The following is a 26,263-nucleotide window of genomic DNA, read 5'->3' as shown; positions in this document are numbered from 1 at the left end:
GTCCAGTGTGCTTCCTAGCAGAGAAACAAATTTAAAACTCATCACTTATTATTCTTTTCCTCCTTAAAGGAATCTCTCTTGGTCGAGCGCAGTGGTTCACGCCTGGAACCCCAGCACTTTGGGAGGCTCACTGGAGCCCAGGTGGGAGGCGGGAGGAACATTTGAGCCCAGGAGTTCAAGACAAGCCTGGGCAACAAAGCAAAATTCCATCTCTATAAAAAATAAAAATAAAAACATTAGCTGTGTGTGGTGGTGTGCGCCTGCAGTCCTAGCTACTCGGGAGGACTGCTTGAGCCCAGGAGTTCGAGGTTACAGGGAACTATGATTGCACTACTACACTCCAGCCTGGGTGACAGAGCGAGACTCTGTCTCTAAAAAAAGAAATCTTTGTCTCTTTCTACACACATATGCACACACCTCAGTCAGTTTTCCTAAGCAGCAAGGGACTGCCCGAGATGAGAGAATGATGGACTTACCTTGGGAGAGGCACTGGTTGGCCAAGGCCACCTGACCAGAATGCAGGTAGAGATTGAGACGTGTGAAGATGCCCGCCAGGGAGGGGATGGTGATGAAGCAGTAGGCAACACAGGCCTAGGAGAAGGGAAGAAACATTAACGCTGGCAATGCCACGGTGGCAGAACCATACTCCCGTTTTCATCCCTCATGTATTTCCAAGTAAAGAAACTTACAACAGTGAATCTCCCCATTCTGAGCCCCAATTTTCCCCTCTTGTACAACTCTGCTGTGTCTGACGAGTCTCGAGGAGGATGGGGGTGTGAGGGGAGTGACTGATAATGCAGGAAAAACAAATCCTCACTCATCATCATGGGAAGTAAATATGTAGCACCTAACATTGATAAACTGAGAAATAGCTGTTTAAACCAATTACTTAAAAATATGGAGGTAATTAGTAGTAGTTGCTAAAGTTTGAGGTGGCAGACTGAGGAAAGACAAGCAAGGTGACAAAGAGCAGAGCCAGGATGTTTATTTTTTACCATAATCTTTTCTTTTTTTATGAGATGGAGTCTCGCTCTGTCGCCCAGGCTGGAGTGCAGTGGCGCGATCTAGGCTTACTGCAAGCTCCGCCTCCCAGGTTCCCGCCATTCTCCTGCCTCAGCCTCCCGAGTCGCTGGGACTACAGGCGCCGCCACCTCGCCCGGCTAATTTTTTGTATTTTTTAGTAGAGACGGGGTTTCATCGTGTTAGCCAGGATGGTCTCGATCTCCTGACCTCGTGATCCGCCCGTCTTGGCCTCCCAAACTGCTGGGATTACAGGCGTGAGCCACCGCACCTAGCACCGTAATCTTTTCAATATAATTTCATGTTTAAAAACACAGACACATATTTATTTATTTATTTATTTATTTATTTATTTATTTATTTGTTTGTTTGTTTGTTTGTTTTTTACTGATAATTTTTATTTATTTATTTTTTATTAAACTTTTAAGTTCTAGGGTACATGTGCACAACATGCAGGTTTGTTACATATGTATACACGTGCCATGTCGGTGTGCTGCACCCATCAACTCGTCATTTACATTAGGTTTATCTCCTAATGCTATCCCTCTCCTCTCCCCGCTCCCCACAATAGGCCCCGGTGTGTGATGTTCCCCTTCCTGTGTCCAAGTGATCTCATTGTTCAATTCCCACCTATGAGTGAGAACATGCGGTGTTTGGTTTTCTGTTCTTGCGATAGTTTGCTGAGAATGATGGTTTCCAGCTGCATCCATGTCCCTACAAAGGACGCGAACTCATCCTTTTTTATGGCTGCATAGTATTCCATGGTGTGTATGTGCCACATTTTCTTTTCTTTTTTTTGAGACGGAGTCTCGTTCTGTCTCCCAGGCTGGAGTGCAGTGGCCGGATCTCAGCTCACTGCAAGCTCCGCCTCCCGGGTTTATGCCATCTCCTGCCTCAGCCTCCCAAGTAGCTGAGACTACAGGCGCCCGCCACCTCGCTCGGCTAGTTTTTTGTATTTTTTAGTAGAGACGGGGTTTCACCGTGTTAGCCAGGATAGTCTCGATCTCCTGACCTCGTGATCCGCCCATCTCGGCCTCCCAAAGTGCTGGGATTACAGGCTTGAGCCACCGTGCCTGGCCGTGCCACATTTTCTTAATCCAGTCTGTCACTGATGGACATTTGGGTTGATTCCAAGTCTTTGCTATTGTGAATAATGTCACAATAAACACACGTGTGCATGTGTCTTTATAGCAGCATGATTTATAATCCTTTGGGTATATACCCAGTAATGGGATGGCTGGGTCAAATGGTATTTCTAGTTCTATCCTTGAGAAATTGCCACACTGTTTTCCACAGTGGTCGAACTAGTTTACAGTCCCACCAACAGTGTAAAAGTGTTCCTGTTTCTCCACATCCTCTCTAGCACCTGTTGTTTCCTGACTTTTTAATGATGGCCATTCTAACTGGTGTGAGATGGTATCTCATTGTGGTTTTGATTTGCATTTCTCTGATGACAAGTGATGATGAGCATTTTTTCATGAAAAAACACAGACACAAATTTCTTTCTTAAAATTTTGAGCAGGACTGGGTGCAGTGGCTCACACCTGTCATCCCAACACTTTGGGAGGCTGAGGCAGGAGGATCACTTGAGGCCAGGAGTTTAAGACCAGCCTGGGCAACCCAGTGAGACTCCCCATCTCTACCAAAAAAAAAAAAAAAAAAATATCCAGGCATGGTGGTTACAGTAAGCTATGATGGTACCACTGCACTCCTGCCTAGGTGACAGAGCAAGACCCTGTCTCCAAAAATAAATACATGAATGAATAGATAAATAAATTTTGAGAAGCATCACATCTGATAAAATTTTCAGCTTCAAGAAGCTGAAAATGATTTTTCAAAGTTTAACATCAGGCTGGGTGTGGTGGCTCCCGCCTGTAATCCCAGCACCTTGGGAGGCTGAGGCGGGCAGATAACTTGAGGACAGGAGTTTGAAACCAGTCTAGCCAACATGGTGAAACCACCATCTCTACTAAAAATACAAAAATATTAGCCGGGGATGGTGGCATGAGCCTGTAATCCCAGCTACTCAGGAGGCTGAGGTAGGATAATCACTTGAACTTGGGAGGCGGAGGTTGCAGTGAGCTGAGATCGCATCACTGCACTCCATCCCGGGCGACAGAGCAAAGATTACGTCTCAAAGAAAAACAAAAACAAAGTTGGGCATCATTTTTATCTAGAGGAAAAAAGGTCTTTCAGTTATAAGAACAATATTATTATACATATTTTTATATTAGAAACTATTTTATATTTTATGTTATAAAATATATGTTATATTAGTATATGAGAAAATGAAAGCTAATCCAGCTGGCAATAAAAATGCAGATCCGGCCCGGCGCGGTGGCTCAAGCCTGTAATCCCAGCACTCTGGGAGGCCAAGACGGGCGGATCACGAGGTCAGGAGATTGAGACCATCCTGGCTAACACGGTGAAACACCCCCTCTACTAAAAAATACAAAAATCTAGCCAGGCGAGGTGGCGGGCGCCTGTAGTCCCAGCTACACGGGAGGCTGAGGCAGGAGAATGGCAAAAACCTGGGAGGTGGAGCTTGCAGTGAGCTGAGATCCGGCGGCTGCACTCCAGCCCGGGTGACAGAGCAAGACTCTGTCTCAAAAAAAAAAAAAAACAATGCAGATCCATCGCTCATTCACCTTCCCCACAACACATATTAAAATTCAGACTCATTTAACCATTTCTCTTAAAAACATTAGAAAATGGATCATTCCACAGATACAGGGAAAAATTAATGTGAAAAATCAATACTAAACCATTCTTATCATGACACACTCATCTTTCTCTGGGAAGAGTAATTTAGTAACCCGCAAGCTAACAGCCCACTGGAGTTCGAAGTCCAACAGTCCTTATCTTGAGAACGTACCCGGACAAATGCAGCCGTCTTTCTGGAATGATTTCCTTTCATTAGTTTTCTTGTCTCCATTGCCAACCGGTTCACACTCTGAATTTGTTAATAAAACAGAAATGGTAATGAAGTGATGGCTGATTGGGATGAATGTCTTCCATAGAAATTTGAACATTAACTACATACAGGTCAATGAGAACAAGCTTTCTAGGACCGAGACTGGTTAGCACTAAACCCTGAAATGCCAAAGGGGTCATCAGGCCTGATCCAATCATGGCTTGAGCAAACATCTCCAAGAGGGTAGAACAAAAGGCAGTGTGTTTGCTGCGTTAGTCATGCCTTTTGATCAGCATTATCAGTGACCATTTTCTGGCTTAATGAATAGCTAGGACTCACTTACTCCATTTCCAGAAATCCTACCACACCAAAGTTTAAGAATGTAGAGATCTTAAGAGACACCTCCAAAGCATACCATTTAGACAATCAGACCACACCATTCAGCTATACAATACCAACAATAAGAACAATAATGACAGTAGCCACATCATCACTAATAGTGTTCCAAGCACTATTTAAGAGCTATACATTCATTGGTTCACTTAAGCTTCATAATCCCAGGGTGGATACTATTACCTCCCCTGTTTTCCAGATAAAGTTTCTAGATTTAGGTCTTAAGTTCAGTTGTGCTAAATAACTTGCTAACCAGCAAATAAATACATATGAAAGTTATTCTCGGCCGGGCGCGGTGGCTCAAGCCTGTAATCCAGCACTTTGAGAGGCCAAGACGGGCGGATCACGAGGTCAAGAGATCGAGGCCATCCTGGCTAACACGGTGAAACCCCATCTCTACTAAAAAATACAAAAAACTAGCCAGGCATGGTGGCAGGCGCCTGTAGTCCCAGCTACTCGGGAGGCCGAGGCAGGAGAATGGCGTAAACCCGGGAGGCGGAGCTTGCAGTGAGCTGAGATCCGGCCACTGCACTCCAGCCCAGGCGACAGAGCGAGACTCCGTCTCAAAAAAAAAAAAAAAAAAAAAAAAGAAAGTTATTCTCCTTGAATAGACATGAAATAATGAAAGAGCTTTAGGGAACCCTTCCACAGATATAAAAGGTGTGGACCTGCAGTTCCTAAACTGTGCACCATGGCACCCTGGGGTGCTGCAGCAAAGGCAGCAAATTCACAGGGGTGCTACAGTTTTTTAGGGAAACACAGCAATATTTGTTTGTTGCCACTTTGCAAAGCACTGGTGCAAGGCTGATTTGATGATGGATTGCTTTATATCCCTTATAGCCACATCATATATTCGTAAAACTTGTTTTTTGTGGCTACTGTGATCAAAAGCAAGTTTAATCACTATGCAAAAATAAATGTAAAAAAAGTGAATGTAAAACAAGAAATAAGAATAGCATCACCAATCTAATTCCAAATTTTATGAAGCTGTGGTATGCCTCATAACTACACACCCATCATTACTAATTATGGCTAAGAAAAAAATAGGCCAGGCTTGGTGGTTCATGTCCTAAGCCTAGCACTTTGGGACGCTGAAGCAGGTAGATCACCTTAGGTCAGGAGTTCAAGACCAGCCTGGCCAAGATGGTGAAATCTCATCTCTACTAAAAAATACAAAAAATTAGCAGGGCATGGGGGTGGGCACCTATAATTACAGCTACTTGGGAGGCTGAGGCAAGAGAATCACTTGAACCCAGGACGTGGAGGTTGCAGTGAGCCAAAATCGTGCCATTGCACTCTAGCCTTGGCAACAGAGCAAAAACTCCGTCTCAAAAAGAAAAGAAAAAAAGGTATTATTTTTCTTTCAATTTATATGTATATTTTCTTCAAATGGCCATCAAGTTGTAAGAGCATAAATACTTAAGTTGTCTGAACCTAACTTCTTTTTTTTTTTTTTTTTTTTGAGATGAAGTCTCCCTTTGCTGCCTAGGCTAGAGTATAGAGTGCAGTGTCACAATCTCTGCTCACTGCAACCTCCACCTCCCAGATTCAAGTGATTCTTCTGCCTCAGCCTCCCAAGTAGCTGGGACAACAGGTGCCTGCCACCATGCCTGGCTCATTTCGGTATTTTTTAGTAGAGACAGGGTTTCACCATATTGGCCAGACTGGTCTCAAATGCCTGACCTCAAGTGATCTGCCAGCCTCAGACTCCCAAAGTGCTAGGATTACAGGTGTGAGCCATCACATCCAGCCTGAACCTAACTTCTTAATAAACAGGGCTGTTATTAATTCTTTTGGTCTGAGAGCACCATAAAAAGTTACTGAGAGATGCCATGATCCAAGAAAGTTGGGAACCTCTTATTAGGTAAGAAGGGGCTCCTGGTTAGATTTCTGTAACTCATCACTGTAAATCACTTAACTCTGTTGCTGGCATGCAGAAATGAGAAAATGCAAATCTCACAGAAAAACAGATCAATAAAACCAAAGTTGTAAGTTTATTAACCTTTGAGAAAGCACCTTTCATACCATAGAGAACAGTAACAAAACAGGACCAGAAGAATCCCAGATTAAGGCTGGGTACAGTGATTCATGCCTATAATCCCAGCATTTTGGGAGGCCAAGGCAGGAGCATTGCTGGATGTGAGGAATTTGAGACCAGCCTGGGTAACACAGTGAGATCTCATCTCTCAAAAAACAGAAAAACAAAAAACAAAGAAACCAATATTTAAAATAGCCAGGCATGATGGCTTGAGCTGGTAGTCCCAGCTACTCAGGAGGCTGAGACAGGAGGATTGCTTGAGCCCAGGAGTTCAAGGTTACAGTGAGCTATGACTGCGCCACTGCACTCTAGCCTGGGTGACAGAGTAAGACCCTGTCTCTAATAAAATAAAATAAAAATAAATGATTGGGATGTAGATGATCAATAAATACGTATTGAGAGAAGAAAGCAATGAAGGAAAATACTTACGTGAATCAGCTGCACAAGAACAGGCTCCAGATTGCAAAACATTGACCTGGACTCAACATAAAAACTCAGCTGCTGTTCAAAATCACGGCCAAAGGAAACCTAGAATCAAGGAGAAAGATGCTGAAGGGGACAGTGGTATTTTTAGAGGGAACACAAGCACATGGTATGACTGAAATATTATTGCCACCTCATCTTTATGACATGGGCACTGGACTAGAACATAAGAAGTCAGAGGGTATAAAGCAGAAGCTCAGAGTGTAAACAGAATTTTCCAGGCTCTGAAGGAAACCACTGGAAAGGGAATAATGGGATATTGTTTGTCAGCTGTGGCCTTTTCACAGAACATAAATGTGGTTATTGGGGGCCATTTGTCAGAAGGTTTGCCGTCGCAACGGTCACACCTTTCTGCTTCCTGATGGGGAGCCAAACTCGGCAGCTCACTGGTGGCTATAGAAGCCATAGATGGAAGTTTCTCCACCATTAAACCATCACCTCGTCTCCTGTTTCTTCACATTTATGAACAGCTGGTTAGTAAGAAAAACTTCACTGTACATCAATCATTTTTGTCCAGATGAGGTTTAATATCGTCATTTCCATTACAGCTATCATGTTTCATATCTGATTTCCTTATATTCTTTTCCATAATAACTCGGCACCTTTCAGACAATGCCGTAAAAAGATAAATACCACATGATGAGTACAAAAAGCAAGGACAACGGAGAGTGACCTGGGAAAATCCATAGGTCGGTTTTCTAACACAGGAATTGAAAGGCTAATCCTGAATTTCCATCAAAATCAGTATTTCACCCACAGAGTCAGGTGGACTAATCAACCCGCATTATTGAACAAGTCAGAATTTCAAGGTTATTTTCAAAGTGATCTCGTCATTTTCGTCTCTGTCAGCTTTGGTCCTGACTTTTCTATTAAAATAGAAGATATTGGCAGCAGTTGGTGTTTTGGCATCCAGAATGAAGGCGAAGACTGCTCGGGCTGGGAGAGTATAATGGTGGGATGTTCCCCAAGGAGGCTGCAGGAATCCCTCCCACTCTGCTTGCCTTTCTGCAATGTCTCCTTGGACTGCCCGCAAAAAAAGGCAGAGGCTCTTCCCCTCCAGACTGGCCCTGTGACTTGCTTTGACCCACAGATCGCAGTAGAATGTGGCCAGGGTTTACTGTGTGATTTCTTTTTTTTTTTTTCTTTCCGAGATGGAATTTTGCTCTTGTTGCCCAGGCTGGAGTGTGCAGTGGCATGGTCTTGGCTCGCCACAACCTCTGCCTCCCGGGTTCAAGCGATTCTCCTGCCTCAGTCTCCCGAGTAGCTGGGATTACAGGCATGCACCACCACACCTGGCTAATTCTGTATTTTTAGCAGAGACAGGGTTTCACCATGTTGGTCAGGCTGCTCTTGACCTCCTGACCACAGGTGATCCACCTGCCTCAGCCTACCAAAGTGCTGGGATTACAGGCGTGAGCCACCGCACCCGGCCTCACTGTGTGATTTCTAAGATTTGGCCTTAAAATGCCTTGCTGCTTCTGTCTGTGCCTTCATAGAAGGCAACACCAAGTAAGAAAGCTCAATTGAAACCACTGACCGAGAACAGTGGATAGAAAGAGAGGACATGGAAGAAAACCAAGATGGCCGCAGCCCATATCCAGCACCAAAGTCCTGGAGAAGGGAACACGGCCACTGTGGATCCTCCAGCCGAATCGTGCCACACCAGTGCCACACCACACTGCCTGCAGCAGCCTGGTTACCGAGCTGATCCACAGTTTAAGAAAAAATAAAAAACTCATGCTGGGTGCAGTGGCTCAGGCCTGTAATCCCAGCACTTTGGGAGGCCGAGGCTGGAGGACTGATTGAAGCCAGGAGTTGGAAACCAGCCTGGGCAACATACCAAGACACTCATCTCGAACCCACTCCCACCCACACACACACAAAAAAAAAAAAAAAAAAAAAAGCCCTGTTATTTAAAACCACTAAGTTTTGGGATGAGCTGTTACTCAGCAGCAGATAAGTAAAACAGATGGGGAGTGGCTATCTGGCGTTTTGCCTGCCCGGCATAGTTTCCATCACCCTCGGATGATTTGCATCAGCTGCTTCAGGGCACACCTTCTTTCCACTCTCGGCCCTCCTGACTCAGGTCACCCAGGTGTGCTTGGGGCCACGACCCATGTTAATCCAAAGAGACTCAATCCCAGGACTTCGTTGGAGCCCCGCCTGCTGGGCTGCAGAGCCGGGGGAATGGAAACCTGCTGTGGTGCAGCAAGCCCAGCTGAGCCGGGGGCCAACGGGGCAGAGTCCGGGGCTAAAGACGGACAGGGAAGGCAGGTCCTGATGACATCCGGGAGACCCTGAGCCCGGCTGCTGCTTTGGAGAGTTCCAGCCCCCTGGACTTTTTGTCCCATGAGCCAAGAAATCCCTCCTCCCATCACCCATCACGCCCCCCCACCTTTTTCCTCTTAAGCCAGTTTGTCTTGGCTCTTTTTGCCCCCAGGGGAGTCCTGGCTAATGTAAGATGTTTTCTAATTTCATCTTATCTCACTAAGAATGAAAAGCACCAGAGAACATAATGTAAACTGCTTTTGCCAGAATAAGGATAAACAATTACATCACACTTCCAAGTGCACTGAAACTTCTTCCCTAAGACTTACCATTTTTATAAATCCATTAATCAAATATGACAGCATTCTTTTTTCATCCTCAAGAGTGAGTGCACTAAAATCAATAATTGTACATAATTAACAGATGAAAGTTTCTAAAGAAAAAAATACACAAGGGGTAAGTAATTTAACGGGTAAGAACATTTTGCATTTTCTAGATATAAAAAACTCCCTGTTTATTTTTCCTTTGATAAAAATACATAATCACAATTAACATAATTTAAATATGTTTCTCATCTCCCTCAAAGATGCTGTTCTCAAGATATATTTATTAACAAGAAAAGAAAAGGTAACTTTCACTTCTTTGGAACTTGGGCAGCAAGGTCTAATGTCAAATTCTGTACTTCAGGGAAATTTCACTGAACATTTTATTTAAAAAATAAATGGAATTTATTTTGAATTTCCAGCAGGGTGTGCTGCTTCACACCTGTAATCCCAGCACTTAGGAAGACAGAGGTAGCAGGTTCGTTTGAGCCTAGGAGTTGGAGAGTTGGAGACTAGCCTGGGCAACATGACGAGACACCATTCTCCCCAAAAAGGAAACAGAAATATTTCCAATGTACAGCAAAGTTGAAAGAATTTTCCAGTAAACACACATACCACCCACCATTGAAATCCTGCCATCACCGTTTTGTTTTACACATAATTATCCATTCCCCTCTCCATCCATCAATCCGTCTTATTTTTTTGATATATTGTAAAGTAAATCTCAGGTCTCAGTTGCTTCTATTTAATAGAAAATTTAACACAAATATAAGAAAGAAAAAGTCAAATCGTTACAGTTTTGATTATACTTGTGAAGGCCTACCAACAGTTCCCCAAATTTATTAAAAAAAAATTTTAAGAGCCCAGAGAAAACAGGAGTCAGGGTTTTTGCTTCTCGGTTTGTTCTCGGAGAAAACGTTTTGGCAAAGATTGCCCACTGTCCTTCAATACAAACGTCCACTTTATTCTTTGTTTGTTTTTGTTTTGAGATGGAGTTTCGCTCTTGTTGCCCAGGCTAGAGTGCAATGGCGTGATCTTGGATCATGGCAACCTGTGCCTCCCAGGTTCAAGCGATTCTCCTGCCTCAGCCTCCCAAGTAGCTGGGATTACAGGCATGTGCCACTAAGCCTGGCTAATTTTTTGTATTATTATTATTATTATTTTTTTTTTTTAGTAGAGATGGGATTTCACCACGTTGGCCAGGCTGATCTCAAACTCCTGACCTCAGGTGATCCACTCATCTTGGTCTCTTAAAGTGCTGGGATTATAGGTATAAGACACCACACCCAGCTCCACTTTGTTCTTAGAACAACATTCCTTAGCCTCCTTCCCAGTTAGGGGTGGCTATGGGACAGTTCTGAACAATGGGATGTGAACACAAGTGATGTGTGAGCCTTCCCAGCTTTGTCCCTAAAAGAAAGCTGCTGTTCCCCAATGCCCACAGGCCAGAACATGGACATCAGCTTCCAGGAAGAAGACAAGGACAACAGCCCACATAGACTGGGAGAACAATAAGACAGAAATAACCTGAGTCCCTGGATGATGTTTGAAAGAAGAGCTGCCCTACCCCTACCTTCTGGTCTGTCTACTATGCACAATTTTAACAAGAGAGAAATCAACCTTCTATTTTACTTAAGCCAAAACCTGATATCTCATGAATCTCATTGCCTTTCTGGATGCTTTTTGTGTCTTTATTTCTACTTTTGTCCAACTAAAGTCTACCGGTTCCATTTTTTTTTTTTTTTTTTTTTGAGACGGAGTCTCGCTCTGTGGCCCAGGCTGGAGTGCCGTGGCCGGATCTCAGCTCACTGCAAGCTCCGCCCCCTGGGTTTACGCCATTCTCCTGCCTCAGCCTCCCAAGTAGCTGGGACTACAGGCGCCTGCCACCTCGCCCGGCTAGGTTTTTTTTTTTGTATTTTTTAGTAGAGACGGGGTTTCGCCGTATTAGCCAGGATGGTCTTGATCTCCTGACCTCGTGATCCGCCCGTCTCGGCCTCCCAAAGTGCTGGGATTACAGGCTTGAGCCACCGCGCCTGGCCCCGGTTCCATTTTTATGAAATGCCTCGACACTTTGATTTTCATAACTACCCATGAATTTGAAAGCACAAAAAATCATAGAAGATTCTAAAACGCAGAGAAAACAAAGAAGAAATACAATTCGTCTTGTTGATGGTTAAGTTCCAAAACAATTTTCTCCATTCTTGTAACATTTTCCAGTAAATCAAGCTGCTGTGTTTAAAAATTCTTTGGGGACTAAAATTTCAGCCACAAATAAGCAGGAATTGCCCTAAGCACAGTCAAATGAAAACATATTTTAAAAATAAACAAACAAAAACCAGAACGCAAAGCAGTGACTATTCAGCCTTTGACTGAAAGGTAACGCCTGTGGATAGGCCTCAGCCCAAGTATACCGAGGAAATAAAGTCCTTCATGTAAGAAATGTAAGCAGTTTCATTTGAATTTCAAATAATTGGCTAATAAAGAGATGAAATAAAAAGGCTATGTTACTGGATGAGTGAGCTCATTATTATACTATCTGCTGCTCTCAGAAATCTCCAAGAGACATGGAGTTTGAGTTCACTTGAATGAAACCAGCTTTTTACCCGCAAGATAAATTCCTTTCTAACAACATCTGCCACGTCACTTTCTCAAGAAAGTTACCCTCAGCCTCCTTCCTCTCCTGGACTGGAATGTCTTCGTTAGCAAGAATCTTAATACCCCCAATAAAGTAATATTATTCACAGTGGCAGCTTAAAGAATCATTCCCTAATGTTCTATCAGGTGGCATTAAGACCCAATCCATGTTATATTTCAGCTGCAAGCATGGCTTACTTCACGGAGTCATGCATGGTCTTGCAAACATGCAAAAGGGCATTCAAAATGACTGGGTCCTTCGTGGGCTCTTGTTGATGCCTAGGAGACATTTAAAGATAAAAGTCAAAGTTTTGTCCACTGACAGCACTTTAAGAGTGGATTCAGTTTTCATCCACTGTACACACTTGAAAAGCAGCAAATTATCCAGCTGGCATTTCACCCAGCCCAGTTTACCAGTAATGAGCCATGTTCTCGTTGTCTCAGAATTCTTTTTTTAATTTTTGAGATGGAGTCTCACTCTGTCATCCAGGCACACTGGGTGTGTCACACCCACACCCAGTGGTGTGACCTCAGCTCACTGCAGCCTCTGCCTCCTGGGTTCAAGTGATCCTCCTGCCCGTCTCCCAAGTAGCTGGGACTACAGGCGTGCGCCACCACACCCGGCTAAGTTTTGTATTTTTGGTAGACCCAGGGTTTCACCATGTTGGCCAGGCTGCTCTTGAACTCCTGGCCTCAAGTGATCCACCTGCCTCAGCCTCCCAAAGTGTTAGGATTACAGACAGGCATGAGCCACCACATTTGGCCCAGAATTCTTTAAATAACAAGTTTGCTCTTCTACACACATGATAACTTCTCCTAACTGCAAAATCACAGAAAAACTTTTCCCTTTCCTAAACCAGGTGGGCTAAGGGCAAACCCATTTTCTTTGTTTTTTGTTTTTTTTTTTTACTATGCTTCTCATACCTTCTGAAGCTTCCCACCACCTGTCTGTCACTGTGTTTTTAATTTTGCCAGGCAAAATTATTCATTTGGTTTTTCAAAAATATAAAAGGGCAAACTTATAACAAATATTTAGGTAAGTAAATTAGGTATATTTATTCCAAGCAAATTAATTAGGAATTAATATCAATCCTTAGGAAGGAATTAATCTTTCAGAAAGATGACAAGAAAAGCTGAAAACATTTGAGCACTATCAAACTCAATTTTCCAAACTGAACCATATCTATATATACTTAATATTTAAAGTAACTGTAGCCTTTTTTAACTTAACCTTGTCCTAAAAAATAATATATTGTACATGAAATCACATTAAACTATATGCTGCCTAATACATTTAAAATAAACATATAACTTTAAAAATAAAAACAGGCAGGGTGTGCTGGCTCATGCCTATAATCCCAGCACTTTGGGAGGCCGAGGTGGGCAGATCACCTGAGGTCAAGAGTTCGAGACTAGCCTGGCCACCATGGCGAAACCCTGTCTCTACTAAAAATACAAAAAAATTAGCCAGGCATGGAGGTGGGTGCCTGTAATCCCAGCTACTCGGGAGGCTGAGGCAGGAGAATCGCTTGAACCCAGGAGGTGAAGGTTGCAGTCAGCCAAGATCATGCCACTGCACTCCAGCCTGGGTGACAGAGTAGGGCCCTGCCTCAAAATAAATTTAAAAAATAATAAAATAAAAATAAAACCCTAGCTAGGCAAGGTGGCTCACACCTATAATCCCAGCACTTTGGGAGGCTGAGGTGGGTGGATGGCTTGAGCCCAGGAGATGAAAACCAGCTTGGGCAACATAGAGAGACCCTGTCTCTACAAACAATACAAAAATCAGCTGGGTTGTAGTGGCACACACCTGTAGCCCCAGCTACCTGGAAGGCTGAGGCAGGAAGATCACCTGAGTGTGAGAAGGTCGAGGCTGCAGTGAACCATAATTGTGCCACTGCACTCCAGCCTGGATGACAGAGTAAGACCTTGTCTCAAAACAAAAACAAAAACAAAAACACCTTTTTTCCATGTACCACCTTAAAATTATTTCATGTACCACCAGCAGTCGGGCAGTTTTGGGAAACACAGATTTAATCAAAAAAATGAAAAGAACTAAATTTGATTTTTTTTTCTTTTTTGTTAAAGAGCTAAATTTGAAAACTGATCACAAATTAGTCAGCTACATAACTAAACACTAAAGATGAAAACCTTTCTAGCACCGGTGCCTTCCTCATAAATATGTATGCCCTGATTTGTATCCTTAAAAATGTGACTCTTGAGGGAATTTATCAAAAGACTCCTCCTTCTAAAAACATATCAAAGCAAAACGGAGTTGCTGGCAGGGCTCATGATAACGCTAGTCTGTCTCCTTAAACACGAATTACAAACTTTTATCATGACTGCTGCTTTTAATGTGGCTCTCCTTTCAGTGTAGTTTTTTGTATGAAATACGTACACATCACTCGGCCTCAAAGTGCAAGAACTGATTTTTTAGCAACAGGTTTCACACTGGGAATCAAGGCTTCCGCTGCACGCCGTGGCACTCACTTGATAAAGGCGTCCATGATGCATTTGCAAACCTCCACCCGCACACTCTCTTTTTGGAACATGTCCAGAAACGGCAGAAATTTTTCCTATAAATAAAGCAAGCACTCTATATGCAAATGACACAAGTTACTGGAAGGAAAGAATCTGTGGGTCTCTTTCTCTGTGGAGGTCAAAAAAGCAGAACAGAGGTTCATCTTTCTGAGTCAGGTCAGATGAGGACTCCTCTGAAATCAGGGAGAAGACCTGACTGGGCTTGTAAAAAGCTGTTACTGAGCCAGGCACAGTGGCTGATGTCTGTAATCCCAACACTTTGGGAGGCCGAGGTGGGTGGATCCCTTGAGGCCAGGAGTTCAACACCAGCCTGGCCAACATGGCGAAACCCTGTCTCTACTAAAAATACAAAAATTAGCCAGGCGTAGTGGTGCATGCCTGTAGTCCCTGCTACTTGGAAGGCTGAGACAGGCGAATTGCTTAAACTCAGGAAGGCAGAGGTTGCAGTGAGCTGAGACCGCTCTGCTGCACTCCAGCCTGGGCGACAGAGCAAGACTCTTTCTCAAAAATAAACAAACAAGCAAACAAACAAACAAACAAACAAAATAAAAAGCTGTTACTGTTAAAACAACTTATATGCATTCCAGGGATTGGTGCTGGGACCAGTTAACATTTTGGCGAGCCATCCCGGCAACCTTTGATGACCATAAGCTTTTCCGGGCTAGGCAGACTTCAGTCTTTTTATGATTATATTGATGAGCAATGGAAGAAGAGTCAGAGTACAGCTGTTCAGAGATGGCCACGAAATTGGACTGCCTGGCTCTGAATCCTAACCTCAGTGACTGTGTGACTGTAAACAAGTTGCTCTACTTCTTCCTGCATCAGTTTTCTCATTTGTAAAGTGGGAATATGGTAGTTGCTCCCTTATCTGCGGTTTTGCTTTCCAGAGTTTCGGTTACCCTCGGTTAATGGCCATCCGAAAATATTAAATAGAAAATTCTAGAAATAATTCATTCACTTTTATTTTTATTTTTATAGTATTTTATTTGTTTGAGACACAGTCACGCTCTGTTGCCTAGGCTCGAGTGCACTGGTGCAATCTCGGTTCACTGCAACCTCAGCCTCCCGAGTAGCTGGGACTACAGGCATGCACCACCACACCTGGCTAATTTTTTGCATTTTTAGTAGAGACAGGGTTTCGCCATGTTGGCCAGGCTGGTCTGGAACTCCTGATCTCAGGTGATCTGCCTGCCTCGGCCTCTGAAAGCGCTGGGATTCCAGGTGTGAGCCACCACGCCCAGCCTCATTCATTTGAAATTGAGCGTTGCTCAGAGTAGTGTAATGAAATCTCACACTATACTGTTCTGTCCCACCCAGGCTGTGAGTCATCCCTTTGTCTAGTGTCTCCACATTGTAGACGGTACCTGCTTGTTAGTCACTTAGTAGCTGACTTGGTCATTGGATTGACTGTCATGGTATCACAGCATTTTTGTGTTCAAACAACACTTATTTTACTTAATAATGCTCCCAAAGTGCAAGAGTAGCGATGCTGGCATATCGTTATAATTGTTCTACTTTAGCTATTGTTGTCAATCTCTTAGTGTGCCTAATTTATAAACGAAACTTTATCGTAGGTATGTATTTATAGGACAAAACATAGTACACACAGGATTCAGCACTATCTGCGATTTCGGGCAACTCCTGGGCAGTCTTGGAACGTATTCCCCCTGGATAAGAAAGCAGTACTGTAGTGATAACTCCTACTTCCCTGCAGTGGTATGAAACTGATGTGAGGCAATACTTGTAAATTTCCAGAACAGTGCTTGGAGGGTGGTATATGTCCAATAAATATTAGCTGCTATGATTAAAATAAAAACTCTTACAATCCTGTGAGCATACATAAATGGAACCTGGAAGAGGGAAGTGAAGGGAGAGACACAGAATGTTACTATACAGAGGATAACCTAGATTCCTACTTGCCCAGGGCACTGAGCAAACTTGAACAGATATCGCAGGATATTTTCAATTTTTGAGGGAAACATGGTAAATCTCAACTGTCAGACACTGAAACAACTACTAGCTCAATGTGTTTCATAGTTTTAACATTAGGCTATGTGATTAAAAAGCAAGTGCTCTGTGAAAATCACTGTGGAAGAGCAAAGCAAGAGAAGGTTGTCCAGAGTGTTTCGAAGGTTTGAGAAGTTGTGTGATGCCCAACAGAGCACATATCCCATAAGTAAGGAATGAAACAGAAATAATATTTTTCTTTCAGTTTTTGTGCATTATTTTTTCAAATACCGCTTAAGCTGTTAGGACATAAATACTTAAGTTGATCAGACCTAACTACAAGGAACTGCGGAATATTTCTTTTGGCCTGGGGCATCATGAAAACATTACTGAGACAATGAGAACCTCTGAGCCAGGTACAAATTTCCAGAAATAATTAAGAAATGCTACTTACCACTGAGAAAAGAACTGAGAAGTCATGGAAGTAGGCAATAACTTTCTTAATTATTAACTGAAGCTGTAAAACAAACAAACAAAAATCTTATTTTTAAAGACAATGTTTAAAAATTTCTTTCTGGTTCACATTCTCTCATGAAAACCTGAATTTTTTTTTTTTAAAGGCAATCACTTTTCATAATTTGCAATTATAACTACAATAAGGTAAGCCTGGATTGTTCGACAAATGGTAAACTGGGCTTAGGGTAGGCTCTGTCTCAGTCTGAGTTTGCTCAATGACTCTGTACATTCTACTTTCTAGTCCTGGGGAAGTAACTGAGTCTCAGTCTCAGCTTCCTCATCTGTGAATTGGAGATCAAAGCAGTAAGGACTCAATGGAATGGTTCATGGAAAGCCCTGGTTGCAGTGCCCGCCCTTAGAAAGTTCTCCATTAATGTCAGCTATTGTTATTCCTTGAATAGTGGGCAAACTTTTTCTACAAATGTCCTACATTCCACCACAACTACTCAACACTACTGTAGTGCAAGAGCAACCATTGCCAACATTAAATGAATGTGCATTAAATGAATTTGTGCCAATAAAACTTTATTCACAAAAACAAGTGGCAGGTTACATATAGCCTACGGGCTGTAGTTGCCCAATTCCTATTCTACATCATCATGTGGCCCTGTGTTTCTTGATTATTCACTGGAGAGGATTTGGACAGAGTTCGCTGGTAGATTTAAAGGCCAAGGTATTACCCAAGGACAGTGGCACAGTCTGTGAGGTCTGCCTAAAAAAGGCCCAGATACTGATGGTTACCGCCCCTCACTCTGCGATGCACAGTCCAGACGGAAAGGTTGACAGGGTCTTGGTCCAGGAGAGCCAGGGAGATGCTGTTTCTAAATAAAATAGAACTCCCTACCTCTGGGTGCTATCAAGAAAATGTAGTGACAATTTGTTTACACTAAAAAAACTGCTGTTTCAGTAATTTCCAAAGAAAATCTCTCACGTTCTAAAAACAGAACATGAAGAACGTTATGTGCCCATTCCATAATTAGGCAGCTTACTAGGTCAGTCAAGCAAAAAACTAATAAAGGATTTCAAAACTTCATCATAAACAGTGCCCCAAGGCATACCATTGTAAAACACTGCAATACTGTCTGGTTGAAATAGTTTCTGAAGCACAAAGCACCTAATCCCTTTAGAACAAGAAATTTTTTGTTAACACTTAAGCACAGCTACACATAAACTGTGATTTTAAAAGATAGGAGTTTTTTCCCTTAATATTTCATTGTAAAAATGCTAAAAAATAAAGAACATTGAAAGAATTATACAAACACCCATTTATTTACCACTTAAGACTCTACAGAAGCTAGTATTTTAATTTACTTTATCTCCTCACTTATCCATCCATCTAATGATAGAATTTGTAAACACACAGTCCATCCATTTTTTAAAACCTTTTTGTTTTCTTATTATTATTTTTTGAGACAGGGTCTTTCTCTGTTGCCCAGGCTGCAGTGCAGTATGGCATGATCTCAGCTCACTGCGGCCTTGACCTCCTGGGCTCAAGCGATCCTCCTGCCTCAGCCTCCAGAGTAGCTGGGACCACTGGTGCATGCCACCACCAGCTAATTTTTGTATTTTTTCAGTAGTGACAGGGTTTCACCATGTTGCCCAGGCTGGTCTTGAACTCCTGGGCTCAAGCAATCTGCCCATCTCGGCTTCCCAAAGTGATGGGATTACAAGTGTGAGCCATTTCACCTGCCTTTAACTTTTCATTTTGAAATAATTTCAGACTTGCAGAAAAGCTGAAAGAATAGTACTGAGAACTCCCACATATTCTTTACCCAAATCCATCAATTTTTAATACTTTGCCACATATGCTTTCTGGTTCTATGTGAAACATACTATTTTTTCCCTGAACTATATGAGAGTAGATTGCATGAATCATGTCCTTACCCCTCAACACTTCCTTTTTTATTTCCTAAGAAAAATCATATTCTCTGACATTTCCACTTGCTGTTATCAAATCGGGAAAGTTAACACTGATATAATGAAATCTAATCTAATTTGAAATCTAATCCAATCTGTTGATTGCCTCAATTAGTCTTTTCTGACATTACTTTTTTCCATCTTCTACGCAGGATCCAGTCTGAGATTGCACACTGCATTCCATTTTCACGTCTCTTTAGTCTGTGTTAATTCACAAGTTCTTCCGTCTGTCCTTGTCATTTATGGCAATGATATTTCTGGGGTTTTTGGTTTTTTATTTATTTTATTTCATTTATTTATTTTATTTTTAGTTTAGTTCAATCAGAGACAGGATCTCACTCTGTCACTGAGGTTGGAGTGCAATGGTGCTACCATAGCTCACTGCAGCCTCCAACTCCTGGACTCAAACAATCCTTCCAGCTCTGCCTCCTAAGTAGCTGGAACTACAGGCATGCACCACCACATCTGGCTAATTTCTTTCTTTATTTTATAAATTTTGTAGAGATAGGGTCTTGCTATGTTGTCCACACTGGACTCAAACTCCTGGCCTCAAATAATCCTCCTGCCTTGGCCTCCCAAAGTCTGGAATTATAGGTGTGAGCCATGGAGCCTGGCCACAGTGTTATTTCTGAAGAATTATAGAATGCTTCTCAGTCTGGGCATGTGTGACATTCCCTTGTGTTTAAATTCAGCTTATGCATTCTCAACTGAAATGCTACACGGGTGATTCTGTGTGTTTCTTAGGGTACTACATCTGCAGGCACATGATGGCCTTTTGCTCCTCATTGGTGAGATGAACTCTCATTAACTGGACTATCCAGTGTCTCTGCTGTATAGTCACTATTTTCCCCATTGCATTGATACCTGCTCAGTAGGAAGACCTTTTGAGATATGCAAATATCCTGCTCCTCATTAAACTATCAAAATCTCTCTCCTCCTCAATGCATGCAAAACTCTTCTTTCTCCAGGTTTAACACACACCGATAATTCTTACCTAAAGGAAGACAATTCTTGTCTTTACTGTGATTGCTCAAAATGGTGATTTTTCCAATTCTACCATTTCTTTCACATTTCTCAATCTGCTCATCTATTTATCTATACGTCATAAGGATGGACTCTTGGATTCCTATTTTATTCAATGGGCTATAATCCATTACTGTCCTAATTCCATTTGATCCTCAAATTGGGAGCAAGTGAGAGCCCCTTCAAGCTGCTCTTATACCCTTTTCACATGCCCCCATTAGTGGGTTTTTTTTTTTTTTTTTTTGAGACCATGTCTCTCTCTCACTCAGGCTGGAGTGCTCACTGCAACTTCAACATCCAAGGCTCAGGTGATCCTCCCCTGTAGCATCCCAGGTAGCTGGGACTATAGGCATGCACCACCAGGCCCAGCTAATTTTTATATTTTTTGTAGAGATGGCCCAAGCTGGTCTTGAACTCCTGGACTAAAGTGATCTGCCCTCCTTGGCCTCCCAAAGTGCTGGGACTACAGGCATGAGCCACCACACGTGGTCTCACTGAACTCTTTAGAAGCAAAATGTGACATAATGTATGCAACTTATTATCAAATAATTCCGAAAAAAAAATACACGCATACATGTATATATGTGTGGACATGCGTAAATGATAAAGCATATGTGGTGAAATATTAACAGCTGGCCAGACGTGGTGGCTCACACCTGTAATCCCAGCACTTTGGGAAGCTGAGGCAGGTGGATCACAAAGTCAGGAGATCGAGACCATCCTGGCTAACACAGTGAAACCCCATCTCTACTAAAAATACAAAAAAATTAACCAGGCGTGGTGGCGCACCCCTGTAGTCCCAGCTACTCGGGAGGCTGAGGCAGGAGAATCACTTAAACCCAGGAGGCGAGGTTGTAATGAGCCAAGATCACACCACTGCACTCCAGTCTGGGCAACAGAACAGGACTGCATCTCAAAAAAAAAAAAAAAAAAGAAATATTAACAGTTAGTGAATCTGGGTAAAGAATAATAGAAATTCTTTCTTTTAACTTTCCAATAAGTTTAAATTTATTTCCACATAAGAAAGTTATGCTTAAGCCCAGGAAGTCGAGGCTATACTAAGCGGTGATCGCACCACTGCACTCCAGCCTCGCACCACTGCACTCCAGCCTGGGTGACCGAGCGAGACCCTGTCTCAAAAAAAAGTTGATTTAACTAAAAATACTTGCAATTTACTTACTGGTGACAATGATGATGACAACGCTTGTTGAGCATTGACCACGTGCCAGGCCACTGTGTGAGGGCTTCACTTCATCCTCACAGTAACTCTCAGGTAGCACTATTACTATCCCCACTTCACAGGTGAGAAAACTGGGGCACAACAAGGTTAAGTAACCAATCAAAGGGCACACGGCAGCCAGGTGCAGTGGCTCACGCCTGTAATCCCAGCACTTTGGGAGGCCAAGGCGGGCGGATCATGAGGTCAGGAGATCGAGACCATCCTGGCTAACACGAGGAAACCCCATCTCTACTAAAAATACAAAAAATTAGCTGGGTATAGTGGTGGGTGCCTGTAGTCCCAGCTACTCGGGAGGCTGAAGCAGGAGAATGATGTGAACCCAGGAGGCAGAGCTTGTAGTGAGCTGAGATGGCGCCACTGCACTCCAGCCTGGGAGACAAAGCGAGACTCCATCTCAAAAAAAAAGAAAAATAAATAAAATAAAATAAAATAAAACAGGGCACATGGCTAGGATATGGCAGAGCCACAATTCAAACACAGGATTATCCGCCTTTATAGCATGACCCATGCAGAATGCCTATTTAATTCAACAGAACAAAATTCCTAACAATGTTGAAATGAGAAATGCAAATCTGTTACCTGGGGGTAGGAATCTTCAAATGCACGATCTGGAGTCATGTGCTTGATGACATCCGCCAAAACAGTATTCACCTCTCGTTTCTAAGCAGGGAAAAGGAACCAAACATGCATTAGACACTGTATGGCAATCGCTGACTATGTTCCTGGGAGAAAGGACTAACGTACTCATAATACATCACACATCTTCCAGGAGATCGTTTTCAACATTCTGCTGAAAATAACAGAAGGGAGGAACTCCCACTCGTATCACCTAGTCTAGTACCACAGCCCCACACCCAGTCAGGACTAAACACTGTTCTCAAAGGTTCTGGGGCTTTACATTGTCCCTGCTTTCCCTGAGCGGTGGTCAAATCGGCCATGCCTCTTTCCGCCTGCCTGTCCCAGGCCCTCCCTCAAGTGCCTGCAGAGAGAACAGTGAAGCACTAGGAAGAGCGCAGGCTCACCCTTGCAAGCTGTCTGATCTAACTGCTCACTGCTCACTTTTGTCCCCTTTAGTAGGAGTCAGCCAACTGCAGCCCAATCCAGCCCAGTGCCTGTTTCTATAAGGCCCACAAGCTAAGAATGGCTTTTGAGTCTCTATAATTAACTGCTGATTTATGAGAATTATAAAAGGCAGAAGAAGGCCGGGCGCGGTGGCTCAAGCCTGTAATCCTAGCACTTTGGGAGGCCGAGACGGGCGGATCACGAGGTCAGGAGATTGAGACCATCCTGGCTAACACGATGAAATCCCGTCTCTACTAAAAAATACAAAAAATTAGCCAGGCGAGGTGGCGGGCGCCTGTAGTCCCAGCTACTCAGGAGGCTGAGGCAGGAGAATGGCGTAAACCCGGGAGGCGGAGCTTGCAGTGAGCTGAGATCTGGCCACTGCACTCCAGCCTGGGTGACAGAGTGAGACTCCGTCTCAAAAAAAAAAAAAAAAAAAAAAAGGCAGAAGAGCACGTCAGACACCATCACAAGGATGCAATGGGGAAAATCCAGTCTTTGCGAACTCTATAGCGCAAAAGACCCAATTTCTTCAACAAATAAATCACAGGGAAAGAAAGGGGAAGGAGAGAAGGAGACGGTTTGAAAGATAACTTACACATCAAAAGTATCCTAAAATGCCTATTGCAATGTAAAAGCCTTATTTTCAACCAGATTTCAACAAATAAACTTTTTTAAAAAATGAGATAATTGGGGAAATCAGAATATTGACTGGTATTTATGATATTAAATAATTAGTAACTCAGCCGCGTGAGGTGGCTCACGCCTGTACTCCCAGCACTTTGGAGGCCGAGGGTGGACTGCTTGTGGTCAGGAGTTCAAGACCAGCCTGGCCAACATGGAGAAACTCCGTCTCTATTAAAAATACATAAAATTAGCTGGGTGTGGTGGTGTACGCCTGTAGTCCTAGCTACTCAGGAGGCTGAGGCAGGAGAATTGCTTGAACCCAGGAGCCGGTGGTTGCAGTGCCACAGCACTCCAGCCTGGGCAACAGAGTGAGACTCTGTCTCAAAAAAAAAAAGAAACTTTTTTCCTTAGAATAATGTATTTAGATTTTTAAGGAAAGGAACCCTCCAACCTGGGCAATACAGCAAGACCCCATCTCTACAAGTAAAAAAAATTCAGCCAGGTGTGCTGGTATGTACCTGTGATTCCCACTATTGGGAGGCTGAGGCAGGAGGATTGCCTGAGCCCAGGAGGTCGAGGCTGGAGTGAGTCACGATCGTACCACTGCACTCCAGTCCAGGCAACAGAGTGAGATCCTGTCAATCAATCAATCAATGGAATCCTTACATTTTTACAGATGTGCTGAAATATTGACAGATGAAATGATACGATGTCTGAGATTGCTTCAAAATATTCCAGGGGTCGGGGGACATGGTAATGATATAAATCATACAAGATTTGTCGTAAGTTGGTAATTCCTGATTGATGGGTAAAAGGGAGCGAGTCTGTTTAAATTTCCATAATAAAATGTAAAATAAAAATAGGACCAAAAAAAACACAAAAATCAATGGACCAACATTTACCTAATGCTCAAAATGAGGCAAAATCAATTTTGGTGTTAGAAGCCAGGATGGTGTCTACCTGCACCTCCCCAAAGGCTGAGGTGTGACAGCGAGGGGTAGTTCTGGGGGTTCTGCGAGGTCAGTTATTTCCTATTTCCTACTCTGGACAGTGATTACATGGTGGTACCTTGTGAAAATTCATTGAGCCAGCAAACTTATGATACGTGTACTTTTTTGCATGTGTGCTTGGCTCAGTCTGTTTGGGCTTCTCTACCAAAATACCATAAACCAGGAAGCTTGAAACAACAGAAATTTAATTCTCACAGTTCTGGAGGCCGGAAAGTCCAAGATCGAGGTAGATTTGGTGTCTGGTGAGGACCCATTCCTCACAAATGGCATCTTCTCCCCAAGTCCTCACGGGGTGGAAGGGAATAGTGAGCTCCTTGGGACTTATTTGTATTATTATTTTTGTTTTGAGGCAGAGTCTCACTCTGTCACTCAGGCTGGAGTGTAGCAGTGCAATCTTGGCTCACTGCAGCTTCCGCCTCCCACATTGAAGCGATTCTCCTCCCGCAACCTCCTGGGTAGCTAGGACTACAGGCACGTGTCACCATACCCAGCTAATTTTTTTTGTTATTTTTAGTAGAGACGGGGTTTTACCATGTTGGCCAGGCTGGTGGGCTTCTTTTATTATAAGGGCATTAATCCCCTTCATAAGGACTCTGCTCTCATGACCTAATCTCCCAAAGGTTCCACCTCCTAATACCATCATCTTGGGGGCTAGGATTTCAACATATGAATTTTGGGAGGGCACAGACATTCAGACCATAGCAATGCTATACTTAAATTTTTAGGACTTGATTAAAAATAAACAAATTACTCTGGCAAGGGTTTTGAATCCACTTCTATCTGCTTCTAAAGTCTCTGCTCTTTGAGAAGCCTAGTATTCCCCTAACTGCGGTTCTAGTCTATGCCTCAGGAAAGAAACATTTGCTTAGGAAAAAAATTACATGCCAGTCAAATTGTTTGGGAAATGCTGCTTACTAGACTCTGATGTACAGTCGCAATGCACTTTAGCATATAAAGATCTAAGGTAGGCCGGGCGCAGTGGCTCAAGCCTGTAATCCTAGCACTTTGGGAGGCCGAGACGGGCGGATCACAAGGTCAGGAGATCGAGACCATCCTGGCTAACACGGTGAAACCCCGTCTCTACTAAAAAATACAAAAAACTAGCTGAGCAAGGTGGCGGGTGCCTGTAGTCCCAGCTACTCGGGAGGCTGAGGCAGGAGAATGGCGGGAATTCGGGAGGCAGAGCTTGCAGTGAGCTGAGATCTGGCCACTGCACTCCAGCCTGGGTGACAGAGCGAGACTCTGTCTCAAATAAATAAATAAATAAATAAATAAATAAAATAAACATCTAAGGTATTCTATGGTTTAAAAAAAAATGGTTTAACTTTGTATAATGCTGTATTTTCCAAACTTAAAGGTAAACATGGAACAGTTATTTTTTGTTATAGTACACATATTAATGATCCCTCATGCTTTATCATGAAGAACGCAATTTTTATAAATTATAACAGCAAGCACCATGGTCAAATGCCTCAATACCTAAACTAGGCTAATTCACTACTATAAACATGAAAAAATCTAATTCTTTCAAAAACACCACCACAGTCACACATACCGTGAAATGCTTGCAGGTGTATTCTACCCAGACTTCGGCACAATTAATGTAGTCCTACAAAGAAAAAGGAAAGCATCTTAACGTTAAGTACAACATAGTATGCCTTATAGCAAACAGGAAGCTTCAGGTGGCTCTGTTCAATGGTCGGAAACTGGAATTTCCTTTTGCTAATTACTGGCTTAAAGGCTGATCTTTAATTTAGGAATATCCTATTAACGATATTTGCAAACCTAAATCTTACAAACTGTTACATTTTGGATGCCCACTATAAAGTTAAGTGATCTTTTATAAAGTTTCAAATATCTGTAATGGTATGCATTTTTCTAAGTTTTATTTTTTATGGCAGTTCTAAATGCATGATCATGTAATTTTATACTTTTAGCACATCTTAAGGCTATGAGAATTGAATTTTTAAAAAATCAAAGAAATTACATCTTTAAAGCTATCCATTCTCTATTACAGGCAAACAAATAATACAATTATAATAAATAGATTTCTGTAGGGAAAAATGTATAACTAATGAAAAGATAATTTCCATTTTTTAGTTCAAATAGAGATAGGGGTCTAGCTATGTTGTCCAGGCTGGTCTGAAACTCCCAGCCTCAAGTGATCCTCCTGCCTCAGCCTCCCAAAGTGCTGAGATTACAGGTGTGAGTCACCATGTTAGGCCCGGAGGGGTAATTTTTTCAAAGAGTAGATGCCAAAATTTGGACAAAAAGTGGCTGATTTAAAGTTTAAATGGAAGGCCGGGC

The 26,263-nt window shown here is 42.8% G+C and overlaps 1 protein-coding gene across 3 annotated transcripts in view; it reads right to left on the bottom strand.

Annotated features, from left to right (window-relative positions):
• VPS35L (VPS35 endosomal protein sorting factor like) overlaps window positions 1-26,263 on the bottom strand; it is a 148,886-nt gene that overhangs the window by 49,081 nt on the left and 73,542 nt on the right. For all 3 annotated transcript variants that reach the window (XM_023225070.2, XM_023225069.3, XM_026455354.1), the window contains exons 18-26: window positions 25,512-25,565; window positions 21,837-21,917; window positions 17,016-17,078; window positions 14,564-14,649; window positions 12,272-12,352; window positions 9,446-9,509; window positions 6,795-6,893; window positions 3,896-3,973; window positions 477-591 (exon numbers count right to left, since the gene is read on the bottom strand). In XM_023225070.2, coding sequence (XP_023080838.2) covers window positions 477-591; window positions 3,896-3,973; window positions 6,795-6,893; window positions 9,446-9,509; window positions 12,272-12,352; window positions 14,564-14,649; window positions 17,016-17,078; window positions 21,837-21,917; window positions 25,512-25,565 — 721 coding nt within the window. The remainder of the gene's footprint in view (window positions 1-476; window positions 592-3,895; window positions 3,974-6,794; window positions 6,894-9,445; window positions 9,510-12,271; window positions 12,353-14,563; window positions 14,650-17,015; window positions 17,079-21,836; window positions 21,918-25,511; window positions 25,566-26,263) is intronic.

The sequence above is a fragment of the Piliocolobus tephrosceles genome, chromosome 17, assembly GCF_002776525.5.
Source record: "Piliocolobus tephrosceles isolate RC106 chromosome 17, ASM277652v3, whole genome shotgun sequence".
NCBI lineage: Eukaryota > Metazoa > Chordata > Mammalia > Primates > Cercopithecidae > Piliocolobus > Piliocolobus tephrosceles.
The sequence above is the reverse complement of the archived record's forward strand: the minus strand, read 5'-3'. Positions and strand labels throughout refer to the sequence as shown.